This window comes from Cicer arietinum, chromosome 3, assembly GCF_000331145.2.
Source record: "Cicer arietinum cultivar CDC Frontier isolate Library 1 chromosome 3, Cicar.CDCFrontier_v2.0, whole genome shotgun sequence".
NCBI lineage: Eukaryota > Viridiplantae > Streptophyta > Magnoliopsida > Fabales > Fabaceae > Cicer > Cicer arietinum.
In genome coordinates this window covers 64368222-64385199 of record NC_021162.2, presented here as the reverse complement: position 1 = coordinate 64385199, position 16978 = coordinate 64368222, and the positions used below count along the sequence as shown (strand labels likewise).

The 16978-nt window shown below is 33.2% G+C and overlaps 1 protein-coding gene across 3 annotated transcripts; it reads left to right on the top strand.

The window, feature by feature from the left end:
• The first annotated feature begins 766 nt into the window (after positions 1–766).
• Positions 767–15948, top strand: LOC101495197 (transportin MOS14). 3 transcript variants are annotated; one of them, XM_004493063.4, is made up of 24 exons: positions 767–1218; positions 1871–1969; positions 2097–2321; positions 2422–2541; positions 2754–2837; positions 2923–2982; positions 3413–3541; positions 3797–3858; positions 4245–4301; positions 4418–4538; positions 5554–5688; positions 6087–6167; positions 7657–7770; positions 7874–7953; positions 8198–8333; positions 8616–8765; positions 10377–10462; positions 11067–11254; positions 11346–11438; positions 12884–13071; positions 13237–13348; positions 13791–13945; positions 14618–14734; positions 15379–15948. In XM_004493063.4, the coding sequence occupies exons 1-24, from the start codon at positions 1003–1005 to the stop codon at positions 15601–15603; spliced, it is 3033 nt and encodes a 1010-aa protein (XP_004493120.1). In that variant the 5' UTR covers positions 767–1002; the 3' UTR covers positions 15604–15948. The 3 variants fall into 3 exon arrangements, with proteins under 3 accessions (XP_004493120.1, XP_012569228.1, XP_027188438.1); XM_012713774.3 differs by having other exon boundaries at positions 4242–4301; XM_027332637.2 differs by lacking the exons at positions 2097–2321; positions 2422–2541 and having other exon boundaries at positions 4242–4301.
• Positions 15949–16978: the final 1030 nt, after the last annotated feature.

Genomic DNA, 16978 nt, shown 5'->3' with positions numbered 1-16978 from the left:
TATATATATATATAATAAAGTGACTTTTATAACAAGAATTGTAAATTTTAATCATAATAATATAACACGTACATGAATGACATTCCATTTAAAGGAATCAAATAGTTTTCTTATGTGAGTTCTATTTTGATGGGCAAAATTAGGCTAAGTCAAATACATGATTAAAAATATTTACTAAAATTAACCATTCAATCACTTATTAAATATAACTTGACATAAAATATATTTATATATTAATTTGTATGTTTTATTTTTATTTTTGACATAATGAAAATAACATTTCACTTTATTTCCAAACATTACTTAATCTCCATCAACCTTCCTTATTTCACTTTATTTTTCTAATTTATTTTTATTTGAATTAAAAGTTTATATCATATAGATAATAAATAATGTATTAAACTCTTACACGAATCTAAATTCATTTTATATGTTATTGAAATAGCTTAAAATTAATGTTTTATACATTTTTATTGAACAATGTTAACTTTTACGAACTTCAATAATATATTAAATAATTTTATATTTATGTAAAATTTTATCTACATAATCTATATAATACAAAATTTGAATATAAATTAAAAAATAGAGATAATTAATTGATATTGAAAAAAATTAAAATTAAAATGATACAATCTTCTTCCTCCAAATCCTAGCTAAAATATAGATTTTAATTTTCCACTCTTTAACAAAAGAACACAAGGTAGGATTTAGATCTAAAGGGGGAATGGAGGGTAAAAGAGTAAAATAAAAACAAAAGTTGGCGTAAGGTGGGTCGCATAGGAGCAAAACCAAACCCTCACCCTCACCCCTCTCTCACTCACACTTGTTCATACATAGCCGTCCGATGAATTTGGAACAAAACAACGGTTAAATTAACAGAATCCTTCCAGGCGTCGCCTTCTCCCACCTCAATCCAATTCCATCATTCCCCAATTTCCAATTTTCTATATTATTTTATTTATTTATAAACAAAAAAGAAAAGGAAAAATAATTTAGAACATGGAATTGGCAATGAAGGTTGCTGAAGCTGTCCATGTGCTGAACCACGATACCCAATCCTGTAACCGCGTCGCAGCTAATCAATGGCTCGTTCAGTTTCAACAAACTCATGCCGCTTGGGATGTCGCCACCGCAATTCTCACCTCCGATCTCTCTCACCCTCTCGCCTCCAATTTCGAAGTCGAGTTCTTCGCCGCTCAGATTCTCAAACGCAAGGTCCTTCTCTCTCTAGATACCATTTTTGTTCGTAATTCACTTGTTTGTTCATTTCTGTTCGAGTCCTTCACCAATTGTTACATGCTTGGGTTTTATGGTTGAATAATTTGATTTTGCTTATTGTGTGAACTAAAAATGTTTATTAACTTTGTTTTTCTTACTGTTTTTCGTCACACTCTTATTAAACTTTGCTTATATTGTGATGTGATGTGATATGATGAGCTTAGAGACGACTTGTTTTAGATATGACGAGCTTTGCAAAAGTTTCACTTCAAAATTCATTCACATTTTATGATCCTTATCTAATTTTGTTAAATTATTACTTTCTAAAATTTGTACACAAATATCTATATGGTGATATCTAATTGGATGTCCATGCATTTTGTATATAGTCTTTAAATTCAAATAAAAGTCATGAAATCTTCCTGACCAAGGCTTCCATCAACCGCATTCCCATTTTTCTGGCATACTATGACTGCTGATTATTATGTAACTTTTTTACAGTATCAATGTCATTAAATTAAAATTAAAGTCCATGATAACATTCATAACCAAAGATCGCATCTACCAGTTATTTGCAATAGAAACTGTAACTTAAATTTAAAACCTTGTTTAATGACTGATGATTATTGTTACGCTTTTCGAATTACAGATACAAAATGAAGGTTATCTTCTGCAATCAGGAGTTAAGGATGCTTTGGTAAATGCCCTTCTTCTTGCTGTCAAAAGATTCAGTAGTGGTCATCCACAGGTGCATTGTTTTTCTTTCTTTCTTTTATGGCTTTGCAGAAATATAGAGACATTTTTAGTTGTATTAAAGATGGATTTATGTTTAAAACAATTTCGTTTAGATTGGCTCTTTGTTGTTGTCACGACAGCTTTTAACACAGATCTGTCTTGCACTCTCGGCACTCATACTTCAAGTAGTTGCACATGGAAACCCAATTGAGCAGCTTTTTTACAGTCTCCGGAATCTGCAGAGCCAAGATAATGGCAATGCAGCTGTCATGGAGATGCTCACTGTCCTGCCAGAGGAAGTTGTTGACAACCAGCGTATTGATTCTAAAATTGATTCGTTACACAAAATCCACTATACCCAAGAGGTTTAGGAAATTTTGCTTTGGATATGTTCCTCTATGTGCTGGGTTTCTGTACGTCCTTTCTCTCTTACCATGACTTTACACACACACTTCTGTTTTACAGCTTCTCTCTCATACACCTATGGTCCTCGAGTTCTTGCTGCGGCAATCTCAAGTAAATTTTGATGGTTCTGTCCAACAAAATGAAAGGAACAGAAAAATTTTGCGCTGCTTATTGAGCTGGGTGGGTACTGTTTTTTGGCAATTTCACCATGCTGCATACTTTTAGAGTTGTATTATTTTAAGCCTTGTTGTCCCTGGTTGTTTGCTGGGAAAGAAATCTTCTGCCCGGTTCTCTTGTTTTTATGTATAACATGAATATTCATCTATCCCAAGCTTCATTATAGTTTTTCTGTACCTTTTGATTTTATCCTTGTATGGCCTTCTTGTGTTTAGGTTAGAGCAGGTTGCTTCTCAGAGATTTCTCCAGGAACGTTGGCAGCTCACCCACTTCTAAATTTTGTATTTAACTCGTTGCAGGTAATCCAGTTTACATGTATTTGTTTCTTAAATTGGAGTAATGATTACTACTCAAGATTAATTTATATTCACATTCTTTGTGTAGGATTCTTCATCATTTGATCTTGCCATCGAAGTTCTTGTTGAACTTGTGACTAAACACGAGGTATAGCTGTCCACTCTGATGGAACACCATTTAAACTCTCGTGTCTTGATATATTTAGCTTAATTGCACGTGTATGTAATTGTTTAAGAAAGTTATTATACTATGTGCTTGATGTATGTACTTTCTCATACTGAGATTTTAAATTGTGTTCAAGACTTGATGTTATATACTAGGTTTTTTTCTTGGTAGGTCCTTAAATTTGTCACATGCAACTAATAATATTGTCATATGTGAAAAACACCAATAAAAGCAATGGATTTGTACTACAATAGCTTAGTGCCTAATATTTTCTAGAAAGATATGGGATGAATTTTTAGGCACTTTACTAGATAAAACTAGTGTTTTTTTTTTTTAATTGACACACATTGTACTTTTCTATGCACTATCTCTGAATGGGTTATGTATTGATTTTGATTTGGGTTTTCTTTAGGGAGTACCCCAAATTTTGTTATGCAGAGTACATTATCTGAAGGAAGTACTTCTTTTTCCAGCTCTTAATATGGGAGACATGAAAGTAATTGGTGGCCTTGCATGCTTGTTGTCAGAAATTGGGCAGGCTGTAAGTATTGAATGTATATTTGTGTTCCTTAGGATTTTGAAAATCCTTTTTATGGATACCTTTTTGTTTGTTGCCTGTTTAGTTTATGTAAATTCATACTTATGGTGATTGTTGTTTATTTAATCTTACATGTTATTTGATGTATGAGAATTACCCAATTACCTATGTTACTATCATTTATTTACATTTTCATTGCCCTGTGAGCAAGCCATACATGTCTTATTTAACTCGTCACATTGATTGAATCTGTGCTAGGCCCCATCTCTAATTGTAGAAGCAAGTGCAGAAGCCCTTGCACTAGCAGATGCACTCTTGAGGTAATATCTCATTAATTTATTGGATTTTTTCGTAGCCGTTGTCTTTTCTGCTTATTTTTGCATTCCATGGAGTCAAGGATTTTAGAGATTTATTAGATAATGTTCCATTCAACATAATGATTAAATTTGAAGTAATCATGCTGTAATTTGTGGACCTAAGATGCTCTCGCATTAAAATCTACATAACTATAAAAGGGTAGAAATGTTTGATTAATAATTGAGATTAAGATTTGCAATCTGGAAACCTGCACGGACATATTCACATATTTGAAAAGGCACTTTCTAATCTTGTCTCAGTTTTGCATATCTCTAATCAGCTTGCTTGCATAAAACATATTATTAAAGATTTGGTCAGTTTGAAATAAAACTGTTGAATATGCTAGCAGCTGTGTGGCATTTCCAAGTGAAGATTGGGAGATTGCAGACTCAACACTACAGTTTTGGTAATGCATTTAGCATCACTTCACAATGTGTTATAGTTTACCTATCTATACCCTTGTCAATTTTGTATAAATGTATGTGTGTGATATCTTTGTGTTGCTTTATCTTTTTGTCACAGGTCCACTCTTGCTAGCTATATACTTGGCATTGATGTAGGTGGAGCTAAAACAGAACATGTGGAAGCCATTTTTTCACCTGTGTTCTCAGCATTACTCGATTCACTGTTATTACGTTCTCAGGTTTATTCTTAATCTATTTGCATTTTGCAGTCTGGGCATCAATTTATGTAAATGTTGTTTCTCTTTCCTTTTTTTGTGGGGCTTTATTGTTTTCTGCACCCATTCACATAAGTTATTCTTAGAATATAGGTTGGCTTAACTCTTATAAAACCAGCTTATAAAGAGAGAGAGATGCCTCCCACTTATAAATATATTTTCCGGCCATATGTCATCCAATGTGGGTCTCTCAACACACCCCCTCACACCTAAGGCTGGGCATTTGAAGCGTGACCCGAGTGGCCCCAATTGTCGGTGACCTGATAGCAAGTGGCCTAATGAATCTTAGATAGTCTCTGATACCATCTAAGAATTTGGGATATACCTAACTCGAACCTTACAAAATTAGCATGTAAGGTGGGGGATGCCTTCCTCTTATAAACATATTTTAAGACTATATCTCATCGAATGTGAGACTCTCAACAATTAAATTGTTGAAGAGGATCTAAGTACTTCCCCTCAACCTGTGTCTCTTGTGATTGCTATTCCAATCGAACATAAGTTGGTGCTGATGAGAAAGTCTGCTTTCAAAGCAATCTTTAAACTGGTTCATTTTTAATAAAAATGGAGTGAATAGAATTTTCCCAAACTACTACTGGTTATTTGTTCTAATTAGTAACCCAGATTTGATGAATATTGGATATTTGTTTTAGAATTGTTGCAGTTGAGTTTTCAACAATAAGTCATTTTATGTTAGATACACAAATGAATGCTGTATTAGCTGGACAGATCATGCAATGCACAGTTAAAAAATTGTTATATTATTTGTTCCATCAACCCACTACTTTTAAAACATGTTTAGTGTGGACTTCATTTTTGTTTGTAATTGTGCACTACTCAGCATTTCTTTTATTCTAGTGCATAGTTCTGGTGGTTGATTTTCTTTTTCCTGTTTAATTTTGTGATGAATCTTGTTGAGATTTCTGACAGATTTAAAAGCTATGTCTTCACAGTAAATTTTTACCCTGATGCTTAACAGGTGGATGATTCTACATACAATGATGAAAGCAGAGTGGTCGATTTGCCTGATGGTCTTATGCATTTCAGAATGAACCTAGTAGAACTTTTGGTGGATATATGTCATCTGTTAGGATCTACGATATTTATGCAAAAGGTGCTTTTGGAAAGTTTCATATATTTTTCTTTCTTTTGCGACTCAATGTCCAGGTCTTTGTTTTACACCTTTTATGACAGTATAATTACTTTGGTATTAGTTATCTGTGATAATAATTAATTGTTTATCTGTTTGATCACGTTGTGTTATTATAAATGGATACTAATGATAGTGGCTAGATAAAATTGAGATTTGATCTAAATTGTTCACATAGTTTAATTTGAAATTTTTGAGTTTTGCTTACAATGAAAAGCTGACCCAATAGTATACTTTCACATGTGTTGATCATTCTTCTTATCAGATGTCAAACATTTTTAATGATAATTGTCAGTGCATTATGTCAAATTTGTCAGTGAAATCTCAAATTCATAATTTTGATATTATCAGTGTATTTGCAGCTCTCTATAGGTGGGTGCGCATCTCTGAATCTATCACTTCCTTGGAAGGAAATCGAAAGCAAGTTATTTGCTCTTAATGCTGTGAGTACCACTTGCTGCTTTCATAGGATGCTTTAGTAGCCTGATAATTATAGTATTTGGGCTGGCACTTTGCCCGAAACAAAGGGACGGGTGTCGGGTGATAATATCTTTATACTGAAACAAATATGACTTGACATGCTTGCTACTAAACCTGAAAGTTGGGGTAAGTATCATTAATCAGGTAGAAAGTACATTGTGCAAATCAGGAGCATAATGGATTTGAGATAGGGAGTACTTGAGGAAACCATCAAAACCGATGGTTTTTACATATCAAAATATTTACTGTTAAATGTTCAATGATGGCTTGGCAATGTTATACTTAATTCCATTCCATGTGAAGGCCTTTTGGATGCTTCTTTAGACTTATCCTTGTTTCAAATTGTTGTTGTTTTTTTAATAATTAATGAACTTGTAAATGAGTGGCCTATTCAGTAGATTTTAAATTATTTTTGCTATTGTATTAAGAGAACACCCTCATGGTAAATTCTAAATTCATGTCAGATGAATGGATCTATAAGAACAATGGTGACATGCAAAATTATACAAGTTACAATGGTATTAAGTTCATGAATCATCATATGAAGTTCTAAGAGAGGGTAATTCTAATTGAACAAATATTAAGACAAGAGACACACAATATAGAAAATCAATTTGGTTTCATTTCAAGGAGGTTGATCATGAAAAACATGATCTGATGGACAGATATAGGAAGAATTAAAACAACAATCTGATGGTTTTTGTAAATTTGGAAAAGGTGTATAATAGAGTTCGTAGAGAGATATTGTAAAATGCTTTGCAAACGAAAGAAGTTTGTATTGCATATATTTGTTAATTAAAGATTTATTTGATGGGGTAGTCAAATAGTTAGAGGTAGACCAAGAAAAAGACTGTTGGCCAAACATTAAGAAAGATTTATATTTTTGTTCTTAGACATTATTATGATAGGATATTGTGGTGTCATATGGTCCATGTAGCCAACCCCAACTAGTAAAACACTACTTTTGTTTTTATTATTATTGTTTTTGTTATTGTTACTGTGCTGAATGATTAATTTGTGTGTGCTTCTAATAATGGATACTGTCTTTTGTTTCATTGTATATTGATGGAGGCATAAGCTTTAAATATTTGATTAGGTATGGTTGTGTTGATTTTTTTGTAATGAAAAATGTTCATTGGCGATATCTTCCTCCATTTGTACATTTTTGTTAGAAACTTAGTAATGTTTGTCTTATTTTATTTATTTATTTATTAATGCACGTGCTTACCTTCTTTTATCAATGTTTGCATTTGTACATTAGTTCCTAACTTCCTACTATGATGTTTCATTGCTGCTAGTAAAGCGTTATGCATGTACCTCAGCAGTAGTGGACTGTCCACTCTGACATTATTGCTTACTGGAAAGCTACTGCATTGATGTGCTTTTTAATTTAGATCATAGAACACTTATTCCATACCCATATTATTTATGGTAACACTTGCTTTACTCCAGGCTGCCGATGTAATCATACAGGACGGCCAAAGTTTCAATTTCTCTGCAGTCATGCAGTTGGTGACCATGCTATCGAGTAAGCCTTCTGATGGCTTAAAGGGTTTCATTTGCATTGTGAGTTATATATGATCTTTCTCTCATTTTCTCCATTGGCAGCATTTGTTTCTAAGCAGTTTGTTCTATTTTCTTGTCATTTAAAAGTTTACTTTTGTTTTAGGTATACAGATCTCTTGCGGACGCTATTGGTTCTTATTCCAAGTGGATATCCGCTTTTAAGGAAAATTTTAGACCCTTGCTGTGAGTACTAAAAGAACCCATTTTCCTGTGGTATTAAAAACTAATGAACTATCTGGTCTCTCATCTCATTTTATTATTTTGAACTACCTTAAGATCATTTATGTTTGATAGACATTTCTGATCATATTTAATATTTGTTCAGTTAAACCTAAAGATAGCTGTGTTGAACTTAATTTACTTATTGCTGATGGACAATTCTCTGAAATCCATGACTCATGTTGGGCTGCAACCTTTCTTCTTTCAGATTATTCCTTGCTATTGGGATTTCTGAACCTCTTTCTTCAAATGCTTGTGCATCTGCCCTGCGTAAAGTCTGCGAAGATGCTTCCGTAGTAATTTATGAACCTTCAAATCTGGAAATCTTAATGTGGATAGGAGAGGTAGTTACTCTTTGCTTATAGCAGACTACATTCCTGAATGATAATATTATGTTCGCAGTTGTGTGATGCTCTGTGCGGGAATTTCTGTTGATATAATTCATCTCTCTACAACGTTGATACTTGTTGATTGTCGACTCCTGTACCCTTTTTCCATGTTACACCGTGGCCAAAAATCCGCAGCATGTTAATTAAAATGGAAGCTTATGGATTTGCTCTTACTGAATATTCTCTATTTTCCTGATCAGTCTGATTCCTTTCTCAATAAGTTGTCTTTTCTTGTAGGGGTTAGAGAAGTGGCATTTATCTTTGGAAGATGAAGAAGAAGTTATGCATGCAATAAGTCTGGTCCTTGGTTCTGTTCCTAATCTTGAATTGAAGAGCAACTTATTGGCTAAATTGCTCTCCTCTAGCTATGAAGCTATTGGAAAACTTGTGAGCCTTCTTTTTCCCATCCTGCACACTGTCTTTGTTTTTTATTCTTTGATGCTTTCTGGTTCTTTCAATTGTATTTTGTCAGTGTTCTGCACCAATTCCCCCGTACTTGGTTTTACTTAGACGATGAAATCAAAAATCGCTGTATGTTAATTTTACGTGAAGATAAGAAGACAATTTTACATTTGATTCTTATAATTTAGTGTTTAAAATTTACTGGCTATTTATAATTCTGTTCTCTAAATAATATTTTTCCCACTAGAGATAGAATGGCCATGGTGCTAATGAATAAAGGTAGATTCATGACTTGCTTTCTTGCTTCATTTGTTATTATATGATGACAATGAGTCCATTGATTTCATGTTTCGGAAACTAGACTGCTTTTCTTGCCTCAATTTCTAGTATATATGCTATTTCTCTAAATAATATTTTTCTCTCTAGAGACTAGAGAGATAGAATGGCCAAGGTGCTAAAATGGATTAAGGTTGATTCATGATTTGCTTTCTTGCTTCATTTGTTGTTATATATGATGACAATAAGTCCATCTATTTCATGTTTTGGTAACTAGACTGTCTTTCTTGTCTCAATTTCCAGAATATATGCTATTTCATATATTTGTCCTTGCTATGCATTTTCTGTAAGAATTGGTTTTTATGAAGTCCTTCTATATTATAAAGAACAAAAATTTATTTTTGTTTCCTAAGGGTCCGTTTGTGGTGATTGAGAGTTTTTAGTTTTTATAGTTTTGAAAATCAATTTTCAAAACCAAAATCTGTACGGGTAAAATGGGGCTGAGTTGCTACTTAATTTCGTAATATTTTTTCCCTAAAACTTAACAAAAAAATAGGTTTTATAATTCTTGTTTTATTTGACGCCAACACCACTCCAACAACCGCCGACCACCATTTCCGACCACCGCCACCTACTTCCGACAACCACCAACCACCATCTCCGACCATCACCACCTACTTCCAATAACTTCCGACCTCCACCACCGTCAGTCATACTCTAACCACAGTCAGTCACACTCCGACCACCTACTTGTGACAACTGCAACCACTACCACCGACCACCTACTTCAAACAATTATTTTATTAAAAAAAAATTGAATTTTGTTTCATTTGTAAGTCACATTTTTTTTATATTCAGTGAATTCACAACGAGACGAGGTAAAGAGAGTGATTTAATTAAAAAAAAATAAAAAACTGAATTCGACTTAGAACTGAAAATTGAATTGGGCCTAAGAGAAGCATAAATTAATTGTTTCCCTATAACTGAAGATTTTTCTGTTTCTGGTGTCATATAAAGGCAATATTACTTTGGCCATATACTTAAAAAAGTAGGTTATTAATGTCGCAGCAACTCTAAGCAGGACAATTATGATGTTTTTTTGAAGCTGAACAATTGGATTGTCCATGATGTTTGTTGCATAACTTGTAGAAATTGTAGCTATTCCTGGCTCCAGTAGGATTTTTTTCTTCTTGATCTTTAACAACTTCTTTTGCCATTATATATATATATATATATATATATATCTGAATGCACTTGTTTCAGAACATTTTTGATTTAATTTGCTCTTTGAATTGGCTGATCTCATCCTACTTTTTTCAGGTTGATCCAGAAAACGGCCTTTCTCATAAACAGAACCCTGCTTCTTATACACAAAGTTTGACTGCTGCGTCTAGAGGACTGCACAGGTATTATGGTGAATATTATGTTCAGATTGTTGTGTTTTGCTTACTCAAGCCAATTAAGTTTTCATTGCATTTGTTACATAATACCGATTTGGATTTCCAAGATAGTTTCTGATATGGAATTTGTATTTTCAAACCTATTGAGTTAATGAAATTGGGAGTTCTCTATTAGTCTTTATATATAATTTTTAACACGCGTCTTCATTTCAGTTGTTTCCAGACTTCACTTTTTTTTATTTCTTAGTCTATTGAATATTTGGTCTATATTGTCAATTGGCTCTCAAAAGAACTTGTCATGTAGATTTCCAACCAATCAATAGAAACACTTCCATAAATGTATGTTCCCCAGCGTCCCACAAAAGCAGTGGAAGCAGTAATATGTACATTGGCACTTTTTGTCTAGACTCTATCAATCTCAGCCTAACACAACTGATGTTCATAATCTATATTTTTCACATAGAATGGACTGTTTCTTGTAGCGTTGAATTCCTGAACTCATGTTATTCTTATTCCTATTTAATGTTTTTCATATTTGACAGTATAAATTTGTCATGGTCATTTATTCTGATTTCTGACCCTTCTATCATTGACAATCCTTTTAATTCAGAATAGGAACTATATTCAGTCATCTTTCGATATCTGTGGCAACTGAACCTGCTGCAGATGACTTGATACTTTTACTGCTAAGGGTTTTCTGGCCCATCTTGGAGAAAATATTTACCTCCAAGCATATGGAGAGTGGTAATTTATCGATAGCAGCTTGCCGACCTCTTTCCGTAGCTATTCAATCTTCAGGTTAACTCGCTTTCTTCTTGGACACATTTGATGACAGTTCATGAGTTCTTATCCTGAGAAATATATTATTATTTTATTTTTGAATATGCAGGTCAGCATTTTGTGACCCTACTGCCCAAAGTGCTGGATTGGCTGTCGACTAATTTTGTTTTGTTCCAAAGTCATGAGTGCTATATAAGAACTGGTAGGGTTTTCTTCGGTATCTCGTGTTCATGTTAAACCCGATTACCTGTATTCCGAGTTGGTTGGAACTATCCTGACTGTTTTGGTTGTTAAGTCTTAATGACTTTTGGCAAAGTACTGGTACATGCACATTATTGTGGGAAATAAAAATGTGCGCTTTTAGCTGGTATTTCATAGACTTTTTTCTGTGATTGTCAATCAAGACAACATCATATGGCAATACAACAATTTATTGCATGTTTTTGCACACTTGTGCTTTAGTAGGACAGTCCAAACCAATACCACTCATCTTTTAATTGGATTTAAGTTTAAATTGCCAATCTTAGTATAAGGTCATGTGGATGTTAAGAATGTAAAATATGCATCTTATCCTTGATAGTGGTGAAGCAACTGTGCGGTCAAACCCTCCCATGGATTGGCTTATGAGAAAATTGCTGAACTGGCTGCTCCTTTTTAGTTGTGCATATATTTTTCTTGAAATTTGTTGAGGCCCCACATCAACTAGAGATATGAACAAAGTAGTCATTATAAAGCTGAACTATTTTAACATCTTGAACTAACTTTTATAAAACTACTCAAGGTGAGATCAGAGCCTCTCTTTGATATGTTATTGGACCACCTGTATTTGTCCACGCTCTAGATATCGACTACTACTAGGTGTGAAGGGGCATTGTGGGCCAACTGCATGTGTATACACTCTAGATTTTCGGTCTTGGGCATGAGGGAGTGTATTGACTAGAGGTATGACCAAAGTAGTCTTTCTAATGATTGGGCAATTCTCACCTTTTCGGCTAGCATTTGGAATTGAGTTAAGCCTAAAGTTCAAACTCTGAGAGAAAATCTAATTGGTACATGATAGAATCCTCCCGATTCATCAAGTCAGGGTAGTTGTTTGGCTTGCATTACTTTCACACGTTAGTAAGCTTAGGATTTAATTACTCTTGATCATTGTACTGGCTTTAGTTTGAAAGATTCAAACGTAGTCCATATAATTTTAAGTTGATAATTAGTTTTTAACATTTTTCTCTATGATAAATCCTTCTAATAAATTTATGATCTGATTAGCACTATGAAAAGGGGAAGGACGAAGTTGATTAAATTATAAGAAACAGTTAAAAAAGAAGTGAAATTGTTGGAAATACCACACCAACCAACAACAACTAGTAGGAGGGTGTGTGTTGTAAAGCATGTGGAAGAGAATGTGTTGCCTGTATTTCTGTTGTATATTTTGTTTTTGAAAATCTTGCAGCCTCCATTAATGAAGATATTATTTAGCTTTTTTACTTAATATGTTTTGTAACTTTTTTCATTTATTTATGTTATCATATAGAGACACACGAAATCAGAAGTTTGTGTTAGTTTTCATATTCATATAAAGTTATTCAGCACCTTATGAGTTGTTGCAATAAACCATTACTTATTTTCTAATTCAGTTAATATGTTCAGCTTCCATTGTCATTGAAGAATTTGGTCATCGAGAGGAGTATGGACCTTTATTTGTCACCATGTTTGAAAGATTTACTCATTCAACTTCTGTAATGGCTCTAAGTTCTTCCTACATATGTGACCAAGAACCTGACTTAGTGGAGGCCTACACTAATTTTGCATCCACATATATTCGCTCCTGTAATAAGGTCTTTATTTTTTAATATTTTTCTTTTTTGTTGGAGTGTGGGCCCAGATTTAAAGCAAGGTTGAAGAATCTAGTTGTGAATATTTTTTTTTTTTTAATATTTTGGTCTGATTTATTTGCTTCAGTCAAAATGAAGTCTATATTTACCAGTTTGATGATATCACAGGGTGCCCTTTCAGCTTCTGGTTCTCTTCTTGAAGTTTCCATCCAAAAAGCAGCTATATGCTGTACAGCCATGCACCGTGGTGCTGCTCTAGCTGCTATGTCATATTTGTCCTGTAAGAAAAGTCTATATTGCTTTTTGTTATTATATAAGTAATCCTCAATTGTGAGTTTAGTTGAATATCTTCTTGAGAAATTCACAATTTTAAGTTACAAAATTTAGTAGTAAATCCCTTCTTCTTGGAAGGAGAATGGATATGAAATTAAATTATTAAAATCTACAAAAATGAATAACACGTCATGGTCTGTATATTAAATCATGTAATCTAAACCAATTTTAGGTTTAAGAGCATTCTACTGAATTTGTTAATATTTGACTTTGTAATTGGCTTCTTATATACACATGCTTAATCTTAGTTTGACATTTCTACTCAAGTTTTATGGAATTAGATATTTAATACTTACAACAGTTATCATATTTTTCCATGGTGCATATTTAAATCTCATTTTTATACTTATTATTACATGTGGTTGATTCTCGTTTCTTTGACTCTTCAGGTTTCTTAGATGTTGGCCTTGTCTCTTTGTTAGAATGTTTGAATTGTATTGAGGGGTCATTCAACACCACAGCCATTCATGTCATATCCCACAGTGGTGAGGGACTTGTATCAAATGTGGTGTATGCCCTACTCGGTGTGTCTGCAATGTCACGGGCAAGTATCTCATTGTAAATGAATTGTTATAATATTTTCAAGAGCCAGTAGACGTAAGTTTATGTGCTGAAGTAGAAGCAAAGCAATGAGAAATGATAGAGTATGCAGATTCTGATTCTGCTTGAATGATATTGGCTACTTTATTTATTTTAAGAATTAGTTCTCTTGTTGGACTTTACTGTTTTTCCTCTGAAGCATTTTCTGTAGAAATGAGTTGTTGTTGTCCACCAAGATTTTCCCTGTTTTTACATTATTTCTTTTTACAAATAGGTCTTTAACGTATAATTTCATCGAGGGGGAAAATGTTATTTCTTGGATTACTTCTGTGATTCACAAAAGCAAGAATAGGACTAAAAAATAGCTGGCATTTGAAAAAATAGGTTTTTAATCGCATTTTTTTATTTTAGTCAGTTTGGAAATATGCAGCATCATCCCTCACTTAAAATTTGAAAATAATACCTGCCTTTTCTCTAATTATATGAGCATCTTGATATGTTCTTAGCCCAAGAGTATCTAAGGGTCAAGTTTTCTTATGTTCCTTTCTCCGCTCCTCCCTACTCCCTAGCTTTATCGATGTTGTTTCAATATTAATTGTGCTTTTTGCCTGATATATATGGAGGCTGCTAGCTTTGATTGATCCATAACCTAAGAGAATTGTGTTTTACATGATAGGTTCACAAGTGTGCGACAATTCTGCAACAATTGGCAGCAATTTGCACTTTATCGGAAAGAACATCATGGAAGCCTATACTTTGCTGGCAAACTCTTAATGGATGGCTACAGTCAGCGGTCTCTCTCTCCTTTTCGCCTTTTTGCCTGCATATAATATTATTATGTTGCATTTAAGTTTTGCTATTTTGTTTGACTCTTCCTATATCGAAACCAGGCAGTTAGGGTTGGATTTTCTTCTAAATTCTCTGTTTTTTTTAGTCTTGAACCATAAGACGGTTATGGTTTTATTTTCCACCATATTATATACCGCATCTGTTTCTTTTTAATTGCCGTTTTTAAAGTTATCTACAGATACCAAGAAAACCAATTAATTTTGTTTGTTTTGATAGAATCGTGTCTTTTTTTGATAATACCTTAACTATTTATTATCTCATTTAACATCTTTCTCTATCTCCAATAAATAGTCAGGGACATTTTTGACAAAAAATAGTTAGTACTATTTTGAACTTTAAAAACGATAAAGAAAAACAAACAAAATGCTTCTAAAAAATGATACTTAAAAAAGAACGGAGTAACATTTTATATTTTGATTAGGAGTGGGCGGATGAATTGCTTCATGCCTAGTAACTAAGGTTTTATTGGCTTTGTTTGACTGGACTTGAATTGACTCTGAAGTTTTCTTCTAGAGACCTAGGGATATGGGAATTGTGATCATATGGGTTTGTCTTGTGCTCAGTTTGATTGACCATTTGAATTCTCAGGTTCAGGCTCTTCCTGCCGAATACCTAAACCATGGAGAAGCAGAGACCCTAGTGCCCCTTTGGTCCAAGGCCCTTGCTGATGCAGCCTCTGATTATCTTGAGAGCAAGAACTCTGATGGATTGAAGAGCGATTTCGGACATATGCAAGGGAAGGGTGGGAGAGTTTTAAAGCGTCTAGTACGGGAATTCGCCGATGCTCACCGAAATATTCCAAATCTGACTTGATAACTGCATGAACATGTTAGATTAGTCTTTAACTAACCGGCTTTCAACATGCAGATTCAAGAGTTGACGAGGTACCTTGTCTTTTCCTGACAGTACCTGTAATGTATCATTTGTTGTAAGTTTACGAGGTTTGTATAGTCAACTGTGGTGCACTGCCATATTAAAATGCCCCATCCTTTTCCATCATTATTTTTCTGCAATTTTTTCCTCTGTATATGTCCACAATTTTGGCCCTCAAGAATCAGGTTAGAAACCCCTTTCCAAATTGTACAGGATATCCGTGAAGGAACATCCGCAGATGGAATTAGAGATTTTGAAGGAAAGGAAATTAATGTCATTTAGTCATTTTTTGCTGTACCACAAAACAACATGAATAATTATTATAACTGAAGCTGTTGTTTTTTGTTGTCGTAAAATATAGTAATTTCGTCCGTTGAAAAAAAAAAAGGTACAATAATTTCGCAAAAAGATGGATAAACAAGTCAATAACAAAATGACTTTTATTAGCAAATGTGAATAATTGTGTATTTTGTCGTGAGCTCAATTAGCCAGTAAGTTGAAATGTGGCGAGAGAAGTAAATGAAATAAGCAAAACAAGTTTGAAATTAGATGACCAATCATTGAAAAGAGTAAAGGAGAATATGACAATCTTTATAAGTTTGATATTATTAAAGTTTGTTTGTCCCCAAGATTTTTGTCTTTTCTCGTATTGTATTTCCTCTTTCGTTATTAGTGAATCGCACTCAGTTTCTTGTTTCAATGTTATCGATGTTGTATCTATCCGCATGATGTAAGCAATATCTAGTTTTCCCTCTTTTTAACCACTATCTTAACTACCAAGCTGTATAAGAATATGTTAATACCCAATCAACAAGTTGCATTAAAAAACAACTGACATTTGCACACAAAATTCTGATATGGTATATCCAACCGGTTTGGTGTGTCTGGATTTGAGATGAGAGAAACAAAATAATATAAAGTTTTTTAGATATAAAAATTGACATTAGACACCGTATTTCAAATATATTTTATACCATTTTTAATTATATTAATTCACGCTCATCTCAAAAATCAAACACATTTAAATTGAATGTATTTTATACGGCGTTAGATTTTTATGTTTAAATATTAATGATTTTATACGGCGTGAGAATTTTATTTTAAATATTAATAATGTATAAAATTGAAAACTGTATAAAATGTGTTCAGAATGGTGCCAACTTTTATGTCTAAAAAACATTTGATAATGAAAAATATTGTTAAAACAAAATAAAAGATCAAACAAATAGTCATTAAGATTGTTTTATTAGGTTGATATTATTATTTGTGTATGAATTGAGTCCACCATAATTGTTGTGCTTAATTGCATTTTTAG

Bases quoted from the DNA above. Each gene is read 5' to 3' on its own strand.
- LOC101495197 (XM_012713774.3), top strand. From the start codon at position 1,003: ATGGAATTGGCAATGAAGGTTGCTGAAGCTGTCCATGTGCTGAACCAC. The intron at 2,542-2,753 runs GTGGGTACTGTT...TCTTGTGTTTAG, and splicing joins TGCGCTGCTTATTGAGCTGG to GTTAGAGCAGGTTGCTTCTC. The intron at 13,946-14,617 runs GCAAGTATCTCA...TTTACATGATAG, and splicing joins GTGTGTCTGCAATGTCACGG to GTTCACAAGTGTGCGACAAT.